This window comes from Panthera pardus, unplaced genomic scaffold (assembly GCF_024362965.1).
Source record: "Panthera pardus isolate Hobbes unplaced genomic scaffold, ASM2436296v1 HiC_scaffold_2, whole genome shotgun sequence".
NCBI lineage: Eukaryota > Metazoa > Chordata > Mammalia > Carnivora > Felidae > Panthera > Panthera pardus.
In genome coordinates, this window is record NW_026526765.1 from 100,582,631 (window position 1) to 100,598,861 (window position 16,231).

General features: G+C 41.8%; 1 protein-coding gene across 1 annotated transcript in view; it reads right to left on the reverse strand.

The window, feature by feature from the left end:
* The window catches only part of ARHGEF28 (Rho guanine nucleotide exchange factor 28), a 301,505-nt gene that overhangs the window by 139,750 nt on the left and 145,524 nt on the right, over positions 1 to 16,231 (reverse strand). The window contains exons 6-7 of the mRNA XM_019463023.2: positions 13,836 to 14,016; positions 9,053 to 9,125 (exon numbers count right to left, since the gene is read on the reverse strand). Of these exons, the coding sequence (XP_019318568.2) occupies positions 9,053 to 9,125; positions 13,836 to 14,016 (254 nt within the window). The remainder of the gene's footprint in view (positions 1 to 9,052; positions 9,126 to 13,835; positions 14,017 to 16,231) is intronic.

A 16,231-nucleotide genomic window follows, 5' to 3' on the forward strand; every position in this document is an offset into this window, starting at 1 on the left:
AACACACATGCCCAAACCCTAAAATTTGGCTAGGTGGGGGAAAATAGCAGCATGTTAAAGAAGGGGAGGAGTCCGAGAACCAAAGTTTCAACAGACACTTGTGCATAGACTCCAAGAGAATCACACACGTTTTTCTTTTGGCACTAGAAAATATTCCTTTAAAGCCATTTCAGACCATATGCTCTTAAATTAGCATTCCGCATTTCTAAACAATTATGTACCTACAGCAGTGATTAAAAGGGGCAGCACACATTTTATTCAAGATTGTGCTAATGAAGAAGGCCCTAGCGCCTGGTAAAACCCAGCCTGCAATAACAAAAGATGTGCCACCCTGATCGTATGTTCAGATTCCAGCTTCCTGCCACTCTCCAAATTCCAGGCTTTGCACACTGTCAGCCTACAGTTTTCTGTATAATCTGTTGCATTTTTCTTTTGTTTCAGACACAATCTAATCTCATTAATGCAAAAACCACAAACTATATCAAAAGGGGCACGTCTTTTTAAAATTTGTACTTCGTCACTTTAAAAATAACTTTCAGAGTTATAAAACCTTTATCCAAACACCATTACAAATATTTGTGACAGTGTACAGATTCAGGATGATAATGTATCATTAATTAATCTAGGACTATACACAACTTCATCCTAGAGCTTTTAAAGAAGTTGGCACTCATTCTATTGGAGTTTAATCACATTGTTCCAGGAGAGTCTCTGCTAAATTACCAGGATCCTTTTACACGTACTCCCCTGTACCATCAATTGCACAGGGCAATCAAACCAGTTATTGCTATAGCAACCTCCAGCAATGATATCAGTAACTTCGAACTATTCTGTTTTAAAGGCCTATTAATCTTGCCTTCCCAGCCCACCCAGAAGGATTATCCCCTCTAAATCTGATTTACCAAACTTAATAAACATGTTTTCTTACTTCCAAACTATAACGGAAGAAATAATCTCTGATAGTCATGCTCACCAGCGACACTATGCAGGCAAATAGGGTTTTCACAAAACAGGGCTAAGGAGCTCTAAGATTACTAGCAGTGTTTTGTTAAGAAAGAGATGAGCCTAATAGATCTCGCTCTGTGTTAAGTCTTACTGTCCCCTTTTGAAAAATGGGAGCCCAGAGGCTACATTCAAGCAAAGCAAAAGCTTACACCAGTATTCTCCTTTAACTACCCTTTGCTGCGCCTCCTCCCAAGAAGGAGGCAAAAAAAAAAAAAAAAAAAAAAAAAAGTCCTGATCAGAGCCAGCCAGCCAACTACTGCTGTTCATCCCTGGTTCAGGTTCCTCTGTCCACAACCAAGTCAGTAACTAGGTTAGATTTGCAAGGCATCATCAAAAGTACAACTGGAAAATACAGGTCATGCTCTCAGCTTGCAATGCCTCCTCCACAAAGGTCCAAAGGAACTCAGAGTGGTTCAGAGTCTTTGAATGGATCCTATTCTCCCAACAGAATGAGTTCTAGGGAGACTGGGTCCAAATTGATTTGGGCCCAACATTTGAATCCCCAATGCCAAGCCGAGTGCCTAGCATATTAAAGGCACTGAATAAATGCTTCTCTCCTCCACCGAAATCTGGTGGCCCGAAAGAGCTAATGAGATGTAGTGGATCATGAGGCAAACTGTAGGTCAGGACGGGGAAGGGAAAGTGGTTCACTTGTTTGAAATACTAATTCAAACACTTTCAAAACCATCACTGTTGATTGCAACTTCTAACCTGCCAGACTGATTAGACGGATGAATGCTTTTCCCTCGGCTTCCTCCCACCCCTCCAGCTAAGTCCAAAAGTCACCCTTTCACTTCCAGTCACGCACTGGTGTTTCCCTTATATAACAACATCACTTCCATGTATCACTTTAATGTTTTACCCTAGTGTGCATGTCTGATTCGCAAATGCCAGAGAACTAAAATGGCGAAATGAACAAATCTGAGAAGCCTTCCTTCCGACTCTTAATTCGGAGACCATTTAACACTGTGACCTCTTGTTTCACCATCCCAATTATTCCATTTTTTCCTAAAAGTGGGAATACTAGGAAAAACTATCTTTTGGACTTCCCAATATAAATATGGACTGGGAGAAAGGATAAGGCACTTGTCTACAGAAATACCAGCATGAGCCCCATTCTTCTAGGAGCCGTAACAGTCCATACAAGTCCACAACATTACCTGGATCACTGGCTGAGACACATGATCAGCCGGGGAGAGGACATCAAGGTGAGAGAAGAGATTCTTGCCCTAAAGCAATTCCAAATGTAGGGTTGTTTTACAATATAATTTTCATATGCGTGCTCTGTGTCCTTTCAAAAAGACTTTAAGACATCTTTTTCAAAATGTTTTCAAATTACTTAAGACACTTTTTTGGGCCACCAAAGTAATTTAAACATTTTGTAAATATCAAAAGAAATAATAAAACCATTGTTAATGTTTTAGTATACATTTCTTCCCCTACAGAAGTACCTTTCAACAGCTTTAAGGTAAAATATCATACTAATCACCCATTTAAAGCATATAATTATTTCTGACATATTCGGAGTTGTGCAATCATCACAATTTGTGAACATTTTCATTACGCCCAGTAAGAAGCCCTATACCCATTAGCACTCAATGCCCATTTCTCCCTAACTGCCTGCATTCCTACCCCAGCCAAAGGCAACCACTAATCTTCATTCTTTCTTAATGGATTTGTCTGTTCTGGATATTTCCTATTTTTAAGGTTCGTTCATGTTGTCATGTACTAGTAGCCCATCCCTTTTTATTGCCAAACGCCGTTCAATCATGTGGATGGACCACATTTTGTATATTCGCTCCTAAACTGATATTCGGGTTTGTTCCCACTTTTTGGCAGTTACAAATAAGGCTGCTATGAACACCTGCACATACATTTTATTATGGAGATGTAGGTTTTCATTCTGCTTGAGGATGTATCTAGGAGTGTAATTGTTGGGTCATGTGGTAACTATGCTTAATATGTCTTTACGAAATAGTTTTGGGTGGGTTTTGTGGTTTTTTGTTTTCTTTTTTTAGATCTCCAGTGTGCATCATCCGCTGTCCATAAAATTTCAAAGAATGAAGAACTTGGTCATGGGTATTTAAAAAAAAAAAAAAAAAAAAGATACCCTCAGCCCAAAATTTTAGCTACAAACATCTAATAAGCAGAAGCTCTCAATCATTACATCTCCAACTGAGGTCAGGAAATAATTTTTCTGATTTACTCAACTGCTTGAATAAAATGAGGCAAGTCATATTTGAAAGGTATAAATGACATGCAGTTTTGTCTTGTGAATTACTCTTGTGTGCCTCTGGCTTCCCACTTAGATTCTAATTCAACTTGGGAAAGAAACTCTTTAGCTGTAGGGTTTCAACTTAAGCTTATTTCAATTGTATTAGACTCCTAATACAAGTAAGCTCAGTTCATGCAAGTCCTTGCCGCTAGCCTGCCAATCTAACCCAGCTGGTGCCAGTGTCCGTGGCACATCTCAACAGAAGTTGTTACATCTAGGTGAGTTCTGAAGAATCGGAGATTCTTTCCAGCTCACACTGCTACTCTTTAATTCTGTAATCATTTGGAGAGGCAAGGAGAAGAATTTTTCCTTACGTGTGAGAAAAAACTACAATAATAATAATAATAACAAACAAAAGGAACATCATATCAGGTTGATATCCTATTTTTATCCCTGGTCCTCTAATGATGAAACCCACTCTCTTCTGTGGGGAGGAGAAAGAAGATGGGCAAGGCCAGTCTCTAAAGAAAGTATAGAAAAAGCTGAGCTATTCTTTAAGATGAACAATTTCAAATCACTTCCTCGGGCTGGGAAGTACATTCTCTGGGTATGATTTGTAACGGTCTTCAAAAAGCCTAAATACTTGACTTCAGGTGAAAAACCCTGATCAAGTCCTTGGAGGGACACTCCACACTAGGGTTAAGGTAACAACTCTGTGTCCAACTGAGTAACCAATCCCCACAGAACAGCCTCCTTGACTGCGGTCCTGAAACCCCTACACCTCAGTTCCCAGCCATCCTGGCTTAAAGGACCTGCGTCTTAACAAACCTTGGGACTGTATTCAACACTTCTAAAAAGACATTCGGTTACAGTATTTAAAACGAAGACTCTTGGGGCGCCTGGGTGGCTCAGTCAGTTAAGCGGCCGACTTCGGCTCAGGTCACGATCTCGCGGTCCATGGGTTCAAGCCCCGCGTCAGGCTCTGTGCTGACCACTCAGAGCCTGGAGCCTGTTTCGGATTCTGTGTCTCCCTCTCTCTCTGCCCCTCCCCCGTTCATGCTCTGTCTCTCTCTGTCTCAAAAATGAATAAACGTTAAAAAAAAAAATTTTTTTTTAAATAAAATAAAATAAAATGAAGACTCTTGGAAGGGAAACCATGCACACATAAAAGCTCCCTTGTTTGCCCAGTAACTCACCGCAAGTATTCCAATAAGGAGGATCCCCCACCCAGCTCTCTCCTCACCTTTCACTCACCCAGAGCACAGAGGGAAGGGCTGCAACCTCATCGAAGGAACTCTCAGATGAAAGAGCTGCTTACCTCGTTACTCTGACAGGAAGAGCTGTGTCTTGATATCCCAACACGTGCATGACTGCCACTAACGCCATCCCAGCCCAGCTTATAACTTGCACTTGTAACAAGCTAGCATTGCTATGCACTGGCAGTGGCTAAGCATCTGTGGTCAGACACTGGTCCAGGGACTCTACCTGTATTTTCTCACTTAAGCCGTACGATGAAGTATTAAATGATACCCCCCAGCTGCACCATGTGGCGCAAAAGAAAACACAGCTGAATAACCTGCAGAATGTTCAGCAGCCAGATCATGGTGGGGCTGAGGTTTCAGCAGAGTCTGCCTGTAGCTGGTGTGTGTCATCAAGATGTGCCTGTGCCTGTGGGTCATAAATCCTTGGAAGGACTTTATGAGACAGGTCAGCCATGTGGAAGAGAGCTGATTTCAAGGCAATGCTTCCAATTCTACACGTTTCCATTATACAAACGCTGGAGAGAACTCTCCATCGGCAGCCCGAGGATGAAATAGGCAAGTGTTCCATTATATAAGGGTACTGGCTATTGGATAGTGGGACAGGTAAGAGAATTGACGTGCCACACTTCTGACTGCCTGAGCAAGTATCAGGTCAGACAAGTTATGTGACCCCTCTGTGCTGCTACTTTCTCATGTATACAACTGGGCAAATATACTCCTGACTCCTAGCAATGTCCCTCTCAGTGATCACTGGAATGCACAAATTGTGGTCAGCGCACAGCCGCGTCCCCAGCACCTACCTAGAACAGGGTCTGGCACTCAACAAATATTGGCGTGCAATTATATACAAGTAAACTGCTTGAGATCGGGTTTTTTTTCTGCCTTTTTAGCTACTGCTATGTCACCAGTGCTTAGAACACTGCCTGCCATAAAGTGAACACTCAAATGTTTACAGAATGAATAAGTAGATGAGCCTGCAGGGCTCACATCTGCCTGCCTAGACAGTGCCTTGTGTTTGGATCCATAGCCTCTCCCGCCTTTGTCGCGGGGTCATGAAGAGGAAACCTCTCCGCCCTGCTGTGAACTGCTGTTTCAGCCTGCAGGAAAAGATTCTGCCTTCTGTCCTTTGTGATGAGAACTCAAGCTCCAGTCCCGACTCGCCACTTCCTTGTTAATGAAAACGTGGAACATAATTAATGGAGAGAAGCCAACAAAGTAAGGGACTATTTAACACAGAAGTCAAGACAGTTAGCAAATCACATAGGGTTTTGTTTTTAAACTACAGAATAGAAAAGAAAATGGAGTCATATACTGGTCAGTGGTATTACAATGGTTCTGTTTGCTGTCTATGCCCCACAGACGCTAAGCAGCATCAACCTGCCAAACAACATCAGAAAGTACAGCGTGGGGGGGTGGGGGGGCCGGAGGGGGGTGGCAAGTCACAGGTGTTCTCAATATTCAAGATGACATGAGGAGTTTTAAAAACACCTCCCTTACCCAGCTCCCAGTGGGAGCATTACCGTACTAATGGATGGAGAGGATCCATGTGATTGATAGTGAAAGGGAAGGAAATACAGTCCAGAAAGGGCAGGAAAGGTAGAAATGAGGAAGGGCAACATCCCTCAAGTTCCTTCCACAGACCATCTCCATGAGATGGTGTAAGCACCGTTAAAAGGGGATTCTTGGCATGAACCACTTGGAGAACTATCGAATAAGGTCACCCGGGGGTCTTGACTGCAACAAGTTAACTAGAAGCTGAAAAACATTTAATGTACTCTCAATCTCCAGAATGAATGAAGGTCTCTTACAGTGCATTTTTTAACCTATTTGGTCCAAGAATCCTGATTTATCAAAGCATCTCCCAACATGGGTGTTTTGTACAACGCTCCTTGGGAAATCCTAGCATAGGAGATCAAACAAGAACGAAGGCAGCAAGGGACAAAACAGTGTCAGTTGGTAGATTAATAAATACTAATCATTAGCATATTCATCTCAGCACATTAAAAATGAGAAGGCTTTTTATTTAGTTCATTTCGAATAACATCCCATCCTGCTGGGAGTACGATTACAATCATGAAACTATGGAAACATAATTGGCTCAAAGACAATGATGACACCATTTATTACACTAACAGAGAATGCAAAGCTGATCTCCGGCATAACATTGTCATCTTTTAATCAATGGCAGCTACAGATACAAGCGTGGAGCCTCCCACTCCACCCACTGTCCCAGGAGGAACAGAAAAACATAACCTCTTAAGAATCTCCTAGTAGACCACAAAGGGAAGGTTTGCTTTTGGGGTTTAAAGAAGAAGGAAAAGAAGCATACTTTTACATTCACAATGTTTCCTTCTTCCGGTTGAGTGGTCTACAGGTTCAAGAATGGACAAAAACTAATGGAATATTTCCACTTTAGTTGAATACTGCTCTCTGCTGGAGCGTGCAGTTTCTAATACGTCCTCCAAGCATACACAAATCAAAGCATTGCCTAGAAGGTCTATACACAACACACACGAATTTTTTGGAGTTGGAGCGCTTGAGTTTCTGTCCAAATTATTTTGCTTATTGGTTGCAGGACCTCAGGTACCTTACCTTGGCTGCTCCTAGACCCATTAAACTTAACCCATATACAAAGGAGTAACTTTTTGCTTTGTCATGAAGCTGCTTCCTGTAAGGTCTAACCCAGTTAGGAACACAGACCTTCCTGTAAGGTTTAACCTAGTTAGGGACTGGAGGAATCAACTTCCTCCCTCACTGCTGACACCCACCTGACATCCTACACCCTTAGGGCAGTATCTGTCCCCACCTCTCCACTATCATCACACTGCTGTGGTGCAGACCCTCCTCTGTATTACTTACAGCAGTGACCACCCCTGCCTCCAACCTCTCCAACCCATTCTTCACATTCTCACAGAGTGACCTTTTGAAAATAATAATCTCATTTGCTTGAAACAGCTCTCACAGCTGTCAGGGTGGAGGTTCCAGTTCCTTGCCTTGTGTATAAGCCATATTGCTATGCCTCCCTCTCAAGCCTGTGTCACTAGCACCACACACACACACACACACACACACACACGAAATTGACAGAACTACAAAATGATCAGCATTTCCCTCAATTCATCCTGTGGTTCAAAACTCTGTATTACAAATATTTCCATTGCCTCAAATTCCCTTCCCTCCATTTGATGACAGTTCCAGGGTCACCTCCTCCAGGAAGCTTTCCCTGATAACTGTCAGAAGCCACAGAGTTTGCATATGACTCCTATTTCACTTATCATAATGTGCTGAGGCAACATGTTTTTCTGTCCCAATTCCAACTGCCAGCCCTTAAGGGCAAGAATTCAAACACTTATTCAGATTCAACTTTGTTCTAAATTAGTTTAAAGGTAGATTAGAAAGAGAAGAAAAACATACAAGTAAAAACCACAAGGAAAAGGCAAGGGTGAAAGCTTAATAAATAAGGGTGATATAAAAATTAATTTAGCAGTACCATACATATTTGTAGGTGAGAACCTTAGCTCCAAGTTTTTATTGTTTTTTTCAACCAGCTTCAAGGAAAAAACAAAAAAACCTGTTAAGTTACAGTTAGAGCAGTGAAAGCCAGCCAAATGCTCAGGAGAAGCCGGCTTTCCTGACATGCAACGACAAAGAGGTTTTCCTACAGGTCTTCAGGAGGAAGCATAAAGTTACCCATGGCCTCCTTAGGCAGGACAAGCCTCAGCTTCCTCAGTGCCACCAGCACATCATCTACAGGATACATAAGTGAGGGCAACTCCATAGGGGCCCAAGCAGGTCCAGCTTGAGCAGGAAACTGGTCAGCTTAACCCAAGAGCGTGTGCAATATGGTTGGGCATACAGACTTCCAACAACTTGCTACAAAACTTCCTCATCCAAGACTCCTTTTTAACAAACATGGGGGCAAAGAGTTTAAGAGTTTAACACCTGACAAATAACCTGCCATGCAACGAGTCTAAGTGGAAGTTACAAGCAGAATCAAAAATATTAACCAGACGGCACCCACATGGCTCAGATGGTTAAGTGTCCGATTTCGGCTCAGGTCATGATCTCGTGGTTCATGGATTCAAGCCCCATATCGGGCTCTGTGCTGACAGCTCGGAGCCTGGAACCTGCTTTGGATTCTGCGTCTTCTTCTCTCTCTATTCCTCCCCCCCCCCCCCGCCCCTGCTCTGTCTCTCTCTCAAAAGTAAATAAACTTAAGAAAAAAATTATTTATTAAAAAAATATGTATTAACCAGCTGTCAATGATGGTGACTTAGAGGCAAGAGTCTTGGTTTTCAGGCCTATCACACTACTGTCCCTTTACATAACAGATATTTTGTAATGCCCCTCCACCATCCTGAAATTAAATAGATAATGTAATCATGCCCCCAAATATATATAACCCTATCCTCACACCTAATTTCAAAAAAATAAAAAATATTCTTAAATAGAAAGCCAAAGGAAAGAATCGGTTTCTACTACGCTTCACTACCTACTGTCACCACCAGTTTAACTTGTTACTTCTGAGTACTCTCTGGGTTCCTCAGGGAGGGGCAAGGAGCTTCCATACCTTCTTCAGTTTCTGCAGCACTGGAAGGCATGTCTTGTCTTTCCTCCAGCCTGGCTTCTTGATCTTCAAGAGCCTAAGAAAGAAGAAAAAATCAGCGAAAACCAGTGGAGGTTTCAGATATGCGACAAGGAGATGGAAATCTCAACCATGGGTCTTGAACAGAGACAGACACGGCCTGGGGAGGTCTGGAAAGACAGGGTGTGCAAAGCCACTGGGAGTACACAGAGGCAGCACCCCAAGAAGACGATGAGAGACACTGGGGGAAACCCCGAGGCATGGGGTGCAAGCGTCCCTGCCACTAATCCTCTACTGTTTGCTTCCCCATGTCACAAGAGGAAGGCCCTCAGGAAAATAATCCATGAACCAAAAAGGGACAGAAGAATAGAAAACGGTGAAACTGTAAAGAAGAGCCACTGTTTATGCAGGTGCCCATCCTGAACAACCTCTGCCCATGCCATAAGACACAGAGAGAGGGAGGGCCCAGGATGACCACTTGTCTTGGGCTGTAAGCCACCATATGCTGGTGCAGGCTGCCCAGGCTGAGACCAAGCTGGTGGCCTTAGAGAGTAGCTGCCGCCCTGGAGCCCTCCGCATTTCCTTTTCAAATAGATACCTCATGGCCAGTAAAATGAAAAGAGCCACAGAATGACATGTTGACCTGCCAAACGATAAAACAGCCTAACATTGCAGCCCATGGAAATATACATACTTAACCAAACCACAAAGCGGGCAGGGAACAAGCATTGAGTCACCTACCCTCTACAGCTGTTAACTCCTGCCAGCCTTATCCCCAAGATGCAGTATTCTCTCTTCTAGGGTCCACCATGGAATTAAAGGGTGGACCAGACCAGGTACATACTGGGAGGTGCTAAGGAGATGAAATCAAGAGGGACTAGGGTCTTAGGAGATACCGCCATGCAGGCTCAAGGCCAAACACAACCACCAGCCCATGTGATTATCCGGGTTAGCCCTAACACTGAAATCCTAGTCTTTCAGTGAGGGCAATGGGCAAGCCTGTGTGAAAAGGGCATCAGACAATGCTGGTTTCTGATTACAAAACAAAACCTGAAGTAAGCAAATACTTACTCTTTTTTTTGTAAATGGCAGGTATTAAAACAGTTTTTATTCTCCTGACCAAATTTCGATGCAATCTTGGAACACTTTAATTTCCTAGCTGAAATTATTATTAATGTTAGCCAAGTTCAAGAACTAAATTCTCAGTATTCTGGTTAATAGCAAAAACTCTGTCACGAGGAGAAAATGAAATCATGATTGGAAAATAGAGCTAAGATTTTGCCTATTATCTAATTTCCTAATATCTTTACTATTTGGATATTTAGCACCAACTTGGCATTTTTAACACTTAATGATTATTGCCAATTATCAGTAACCTAGTGTCAGCTATACTACAGAGTGCTAAGATGAGTCCTTTATAACTCTTAACAAGTGGGGTGTCTAAATGGGATCGCTTCCTGCATAGCTCTAGTCTATGTAAAGCAGCCTCAGGCTTCTGCAGCAAGGTTTAACGGTTGTTGTTCTAGAAGGGCTGCAGGTAACTAAGCACTGACCAAATCCCAAGACTGAAGACGCCTCTTTGACAAGACAAAGGCTATGAATGATTCAGTTCCTTGAGAATAAATTAGTACCTGAAAGTCATTTCTACGGCTTTTACATTAAAAAAAAAAAAAAAAAAAAAATAGACTTTCCCACATCTAAGATTTAACAAAACATGAATACTTTACTACTGTACATATATTTTATATTTGTTCCCCCAAATGATAAAGCTTTAGCAGGGACAACCTGTAACAGTCATCACCTGTTTTCATTTAAAATAGAATCAAACCAGGGGTGCCTGGGTGGCTCAGTTGGGTTAGGCGTCCGACTTCGGCTCAGGTCATGATCTCGCAGTCCGTCAGTTCGAGCCCCGCGTCGGGCTCTGTGCTGACAGCTCAGAGCCTGGAGCCTGTTTCAGATTCTGTGTCTCCCTCTCTCTCTGACCCTCCCCCATTCATGCTCTGTCTCTCTCTGTCGCAAAAATAAATAAACGTTAAAAAAAAAATTTTTTTTTTTAAATAAAATAAAATAAATAAATAAAATAGAATCAAACCAGAAAGAAGTACCCCTGAAGACAGTGAATTCAAGAATACCATGGAAACATTTTGTAGCACGGGTGAGGATGAACTACTTGGATGTCTATTAGGGTTCTGGACCCAATTCCAGGCTGGGGCGGGGAAGCGGGGAAGCTTCCTTACGAAGGAGCAATTCTCTGACACCATCCAAGACTGGCCTACCTCCACTTCAGATGCCACTTGTAAGTCCAAGCTGTTATTTGTGCTTCTGACCAAAAGGCTATAAATCAGGATTCCCACAACCTCCCCATCTTGGATGTGATTAATTTGCTAGAGGGGCTCTCAGACCTCAGAGCAACAGTGTACCTACAAGATTGTCGGCTTATTGCAAAAGCATGTAACTCAGGGACGTGGAGTAAGGTACAGGCAAAGGGCAAAGAGCCTCCGTGTTGTCATGGAGCATACCACTCCCATCACCACCCCAGGTGACCAACCCACAAGCTGTCCGGAGCCCTGGCCTTTTGGGTTCTCAAGGAGGCTTCATTACATAGGCATGATTCATTAAATCATTGGCCACGGGCAATCTCCATCTCCTGCCGGCAGCCCCCACCCAGGTCAGAGGGTAGAATGAAAGAAAGTTCCAACCCCCTAATCACAGTGCCCAACACTAGCTACTTTCGGAGAGTCACCTCATTAACATAACAAAAGACACCTACATCATTGTCAACTCTTCAAAACCCCAAAGGTTGTGGTCGTAGGAGCTATGATCCAATGGATGGATAATGGACCCAAATGGATCCAAAGCATGAACTATGACTTTCTTTCTTATAAATCACAGTAAGCTCATGAATCTCTGCTCACCACCCAGCCACACCGCTTCTATTCTTCCGTTGAGCCCTTCTCATAAAATGACAATCTCCAAGAAACTGGAAAGCAATCTCCATTTGGTCTCTGTTACTCTGAGTCCACTACCATCAATTACTGAACATCGGTATCTACTCATCTTACATCTTCCAGGCCCTCAGTATTATCTCAAATGTGTCATGAGAAATCATGAATCCAGCCTCAGAAGTTGATGGCTTTTTATAATGAAACAAATGGTCATGATTTTTGCTATACGCAGGGTAGGCTCTATTGCTTTTAAGAGTTTTGTCACCAGATGCTGCGCTGTGACCAGAACACCCCATCTAAGGACACGCTTGCTCCTGAGCTGTGTCCCTGCATGGGTGCAGGGAGCTGAGCACATCGAGAGCAATGCTGCTCTTCAAGGCCATGGCTTGGCCTGGTCAGAATATCTACCCCTGGGGGCTTGGGTGAGAAGCCACAGGAATGGCTGATGGCTTTACTGTCTTAAAATGACAAGCATCCTTAAGCAAATGAGGCAACACTGTATGCCAGAAAATGATACATTTCCTAAAACCCAACAAAGGGATGTAGTTCACAATGAGGAGCATGTTTCATATTATTTTTTTATTTTTTTTAAATGTTTATTTACTTTTGAGAGAGAGAGAGCAAGCGAGCATGAGTGGGGGAGGGGGAGAGAGAGGGAGACACCAAATCCAAAGCAAGTTCCAGGCTCTGAGCTGTCAGCACAGAGCCTATCATGGGGCTCAATCCCATGAACCATGAGATCATGACCTGAGCTGAAATCTGATGCTTAACCAACTGAGCCACCCAGATGCTCTTCATTTTACTTCTTTAGATAAAACCCTATATGGACTAAGCCAACCATAATCTTTGATAGCAATGTTTTGTGTTTTGCGGGATTTTTTTGTTTTGTTTTTACTAAAACTGCAGTTTAATTATATGAACCAAACACTTGGGAACACAGGACATCAGGGGATCTCGTGAGTGAATCCATTATACCCTGGAGCACTGTCAACTAGACAGACTCAAGCCTTTTACTCAAAGTAACATTTTGCTTCATGATAATTAAAAGATATAAATATTCTTTATATTGCTCCAGATTCTACATAAAAATAAAAACTAATAAAGATGAAACATTTTAAACTCTGAGCTGAGCATGCTATGATGTCACTGAAAGCTGGTGTTTGAGCCAGCCTTTGAAAACGAACGGATTTCAAACGACCATTCCCATTCAAGAAGAATCTACATGCTGGGACAATGCTTAACTACATCTAAGTCTTAAGAAAGCCCAGAAGTCGGTATTCTTCATGTATAACAGCCTTAAATGTAATGGTTTTAAATAAGAATTAAGTAAAATCAGGGACACCTAGGTGGCTCAGTCAGTTAATAGGCCAACTCTTAATTTCAGCTCAGACCATGATCTCATGGTTCGTGGGATTAAGCCCCACATCAGGCTCTGCACTAGCAGTGTGGATGGAACCTGCTTGGAATTCTCTCTCTCTCTGCCCCTCATCCCACTCATGCTTTCTCTCTCAAAATAAATAAATAAACATTAAAAAAAATTCAGTAAAATCAATAAATGAATACAAAATATCCAGTATTAGATAATTAAAATCCAACACTGGGGATGCTGGCTCCTGGAAAATAAATCCTTACACAAGTTACTATGTTCTACCTCCAAAATATTACGCAATAATCTTCATTCTACCAATGTAACACAGTCTCCAATTTCATGTCCAAAGCTTCACTATAAAAAAAATGAAGTGCTACCCTCCAAAAGAATAAGCCTGCTGTCTGTACTCTCAAGGAGTATCAGTTATTACATACCAAAATGAAGGGACACATACCTGGAGGAGAAAGGCTCTGTCCCAAAAGTATTTCCTGAAGAGTTTAATATCTCCCTCCAACAAATGCTCAGCCGTGTGGTTCAGAGTCAAGGTCAGCGTTTCTGAGGAGTGAATATACTGCAGGAAGGCATCGTCACTGAGCTGCACCCGGGAAAAGTCGGGGAAACGTCTGCCCTGGAAACTGAAATGTCACATATCAAAACCCACTGGCAATTTCAGAGATATCAACTCCAAGATCCCAGTACCCTCACTGCACCCAGTATTAGAAATCCAACTGGCAAATGATCCATGCAAGCCACCCACTGACAACAAGTACATATGATCATGTAAACAGATCCTTTAATAAAGCTAAATTTTCTACCTAGAGAAGATGTCAGTTGAAAAGCTATTCACGTATACTACATATTTTAAAGATATTTATGTAACTAATGAAACTACTGACTTTTAAACACAGTATTTTCCCTCAATATTGTATTCTCTCCTTAACTCAAAAAGATGCCTCTTGCTTTAACGGGGTCATGTGTAAAAGAACAAATTAGCTGGCAGCCAACAGCTTATTAGGTGATTACAGTGGAAAATAGATATGATCTCCAGGGAGCACAGCGAGGTTCGGATGGTACAAACAAGTGGGATATTCATAACACACTGGTCCACTGTTATAAATCATTTTATCAGGCAAATTAAAAAAGCATAAATTTGATCTTGTTCTATTCTTGAAAACACCCATAAACAAAGAAACAATATTCCCAAGCTGAATTCTTGAATATGAACTAATTTTCTGTTTTGTTTTGGCCAAGAACAACTGCACATTCATTAGCTACATGCAGGCTGTACGGTTAGTATCGTAATATTCTGGACAGCTCACAAGGTCATGTAATTGCAACGGTAAAGGAGCCTTCGGAGGAAAATGCTAGTGCTTCCCGATAGGAGCTCACCTCAGCAGGTTGTCACATCCCCCACCGATTCCTCACTTCACAGAATTAGTTCTATGCCTCCTTCCTCCTCTTACATGACCTCATCTTATTAATGGATATTTGCTTCACAAAAAGAGAATATACTTCCAATCAAATAAATATTAACTCCATCATATGGAGCAACAAAAAGAGATCCACTAAAAGCACTTACACTCTAAGATGTGGGGTATCTCCCCAAATTCTTAGCATCAATTGCTAGTATCAACTCCAGAATCTTTAGAAAACTCCCCACGCTAACATAATATCTTCTGGTCCTGGAGACAGGTGAAAGGTACCAAGCTACCCAAGATGAAGTCAGCCTCCTGGGCTTTGATCTAAATCTGAACCCCCCACAATGACCAAGTCAAAGAAAGTAGTCCTGCTTTGGCCTTTTTAGCCAAGCAAGTGGGGTCATATTAGACCCAAGAAAAGACCTTTTGGATTGGCTTTTTTTTCCTCGGTTGGCAGTCACGTGACTAAAGTAGGACAAAAATAAATAAAAAGCTCTGACTTCTTTGCCAATATCCATTTATGCAGCATAAAATTATAAATTAATCACATTGAGTTTCATAAGCCAAACAAGAAAAACCAGTCCATTAAGATACACCAGGTAATAATACTCTGAATATATTTAATATTTATATGTAATTTTCAATGCACTTTCCCATTTTTCAACACCTGGTTAAGTCAAGGAAACCGCTATATACGAATCTCCCTTTCTTCAGAATAACGACCAATCTGAACCATTGTAAGAAAAAAACGACACATCCTTCCTTCATTGACAATGCTGATGTCATCAACAGAGCAAACTTTACAGCCCCTTTACATTATTGTTTCTTTTACATTACTTCACTAAATCCTAATAACCACACAGTATTTTAGGGTTCATCTATCATTGATTCAACAAAAATTTAGGGTGCCTGGCTGGCTCGGTTGATTCAATAATTTATATTCTTTCAGTGAGCATTATATACTGAAAATGTATCAGAAATACTACAATGGGTGAACAGTTTCAGCCCTTAAGTGATACAGGATGGAGACCTAGGCAACAAATGATGACTACATATAAAATTCTAAATAATATTGTCAATAATCTTGGGGCGCCTGGGCGGCTCAGTTGGTTAAGTGTCCGACTTTGGCTCATCATGATCTCACAGTTCGTGAGTTCGAGCCCTGCATTTGGGCTCTGTGCTGACAGTTCAGAGCCTGGAGCTCGATTTGGATTCTGTGTTTCCCTCTCTCTCTGCTCTTCCCCCACTCATGCTCGGTCTCTCTCTCCTTCAAAAATAAATAAAAACATTAAAAAAATTTTTTAATATTGTTAATAATTTTAACCACCATATTATAAATTAATCATGATCACAAAAGGCCCTAAGGTAGATTGTGTCTCTGAAGAAGTGCTTTTTATTTTTAGTTTAGTTTTTTTTTTTTTAAAGAAGTCCT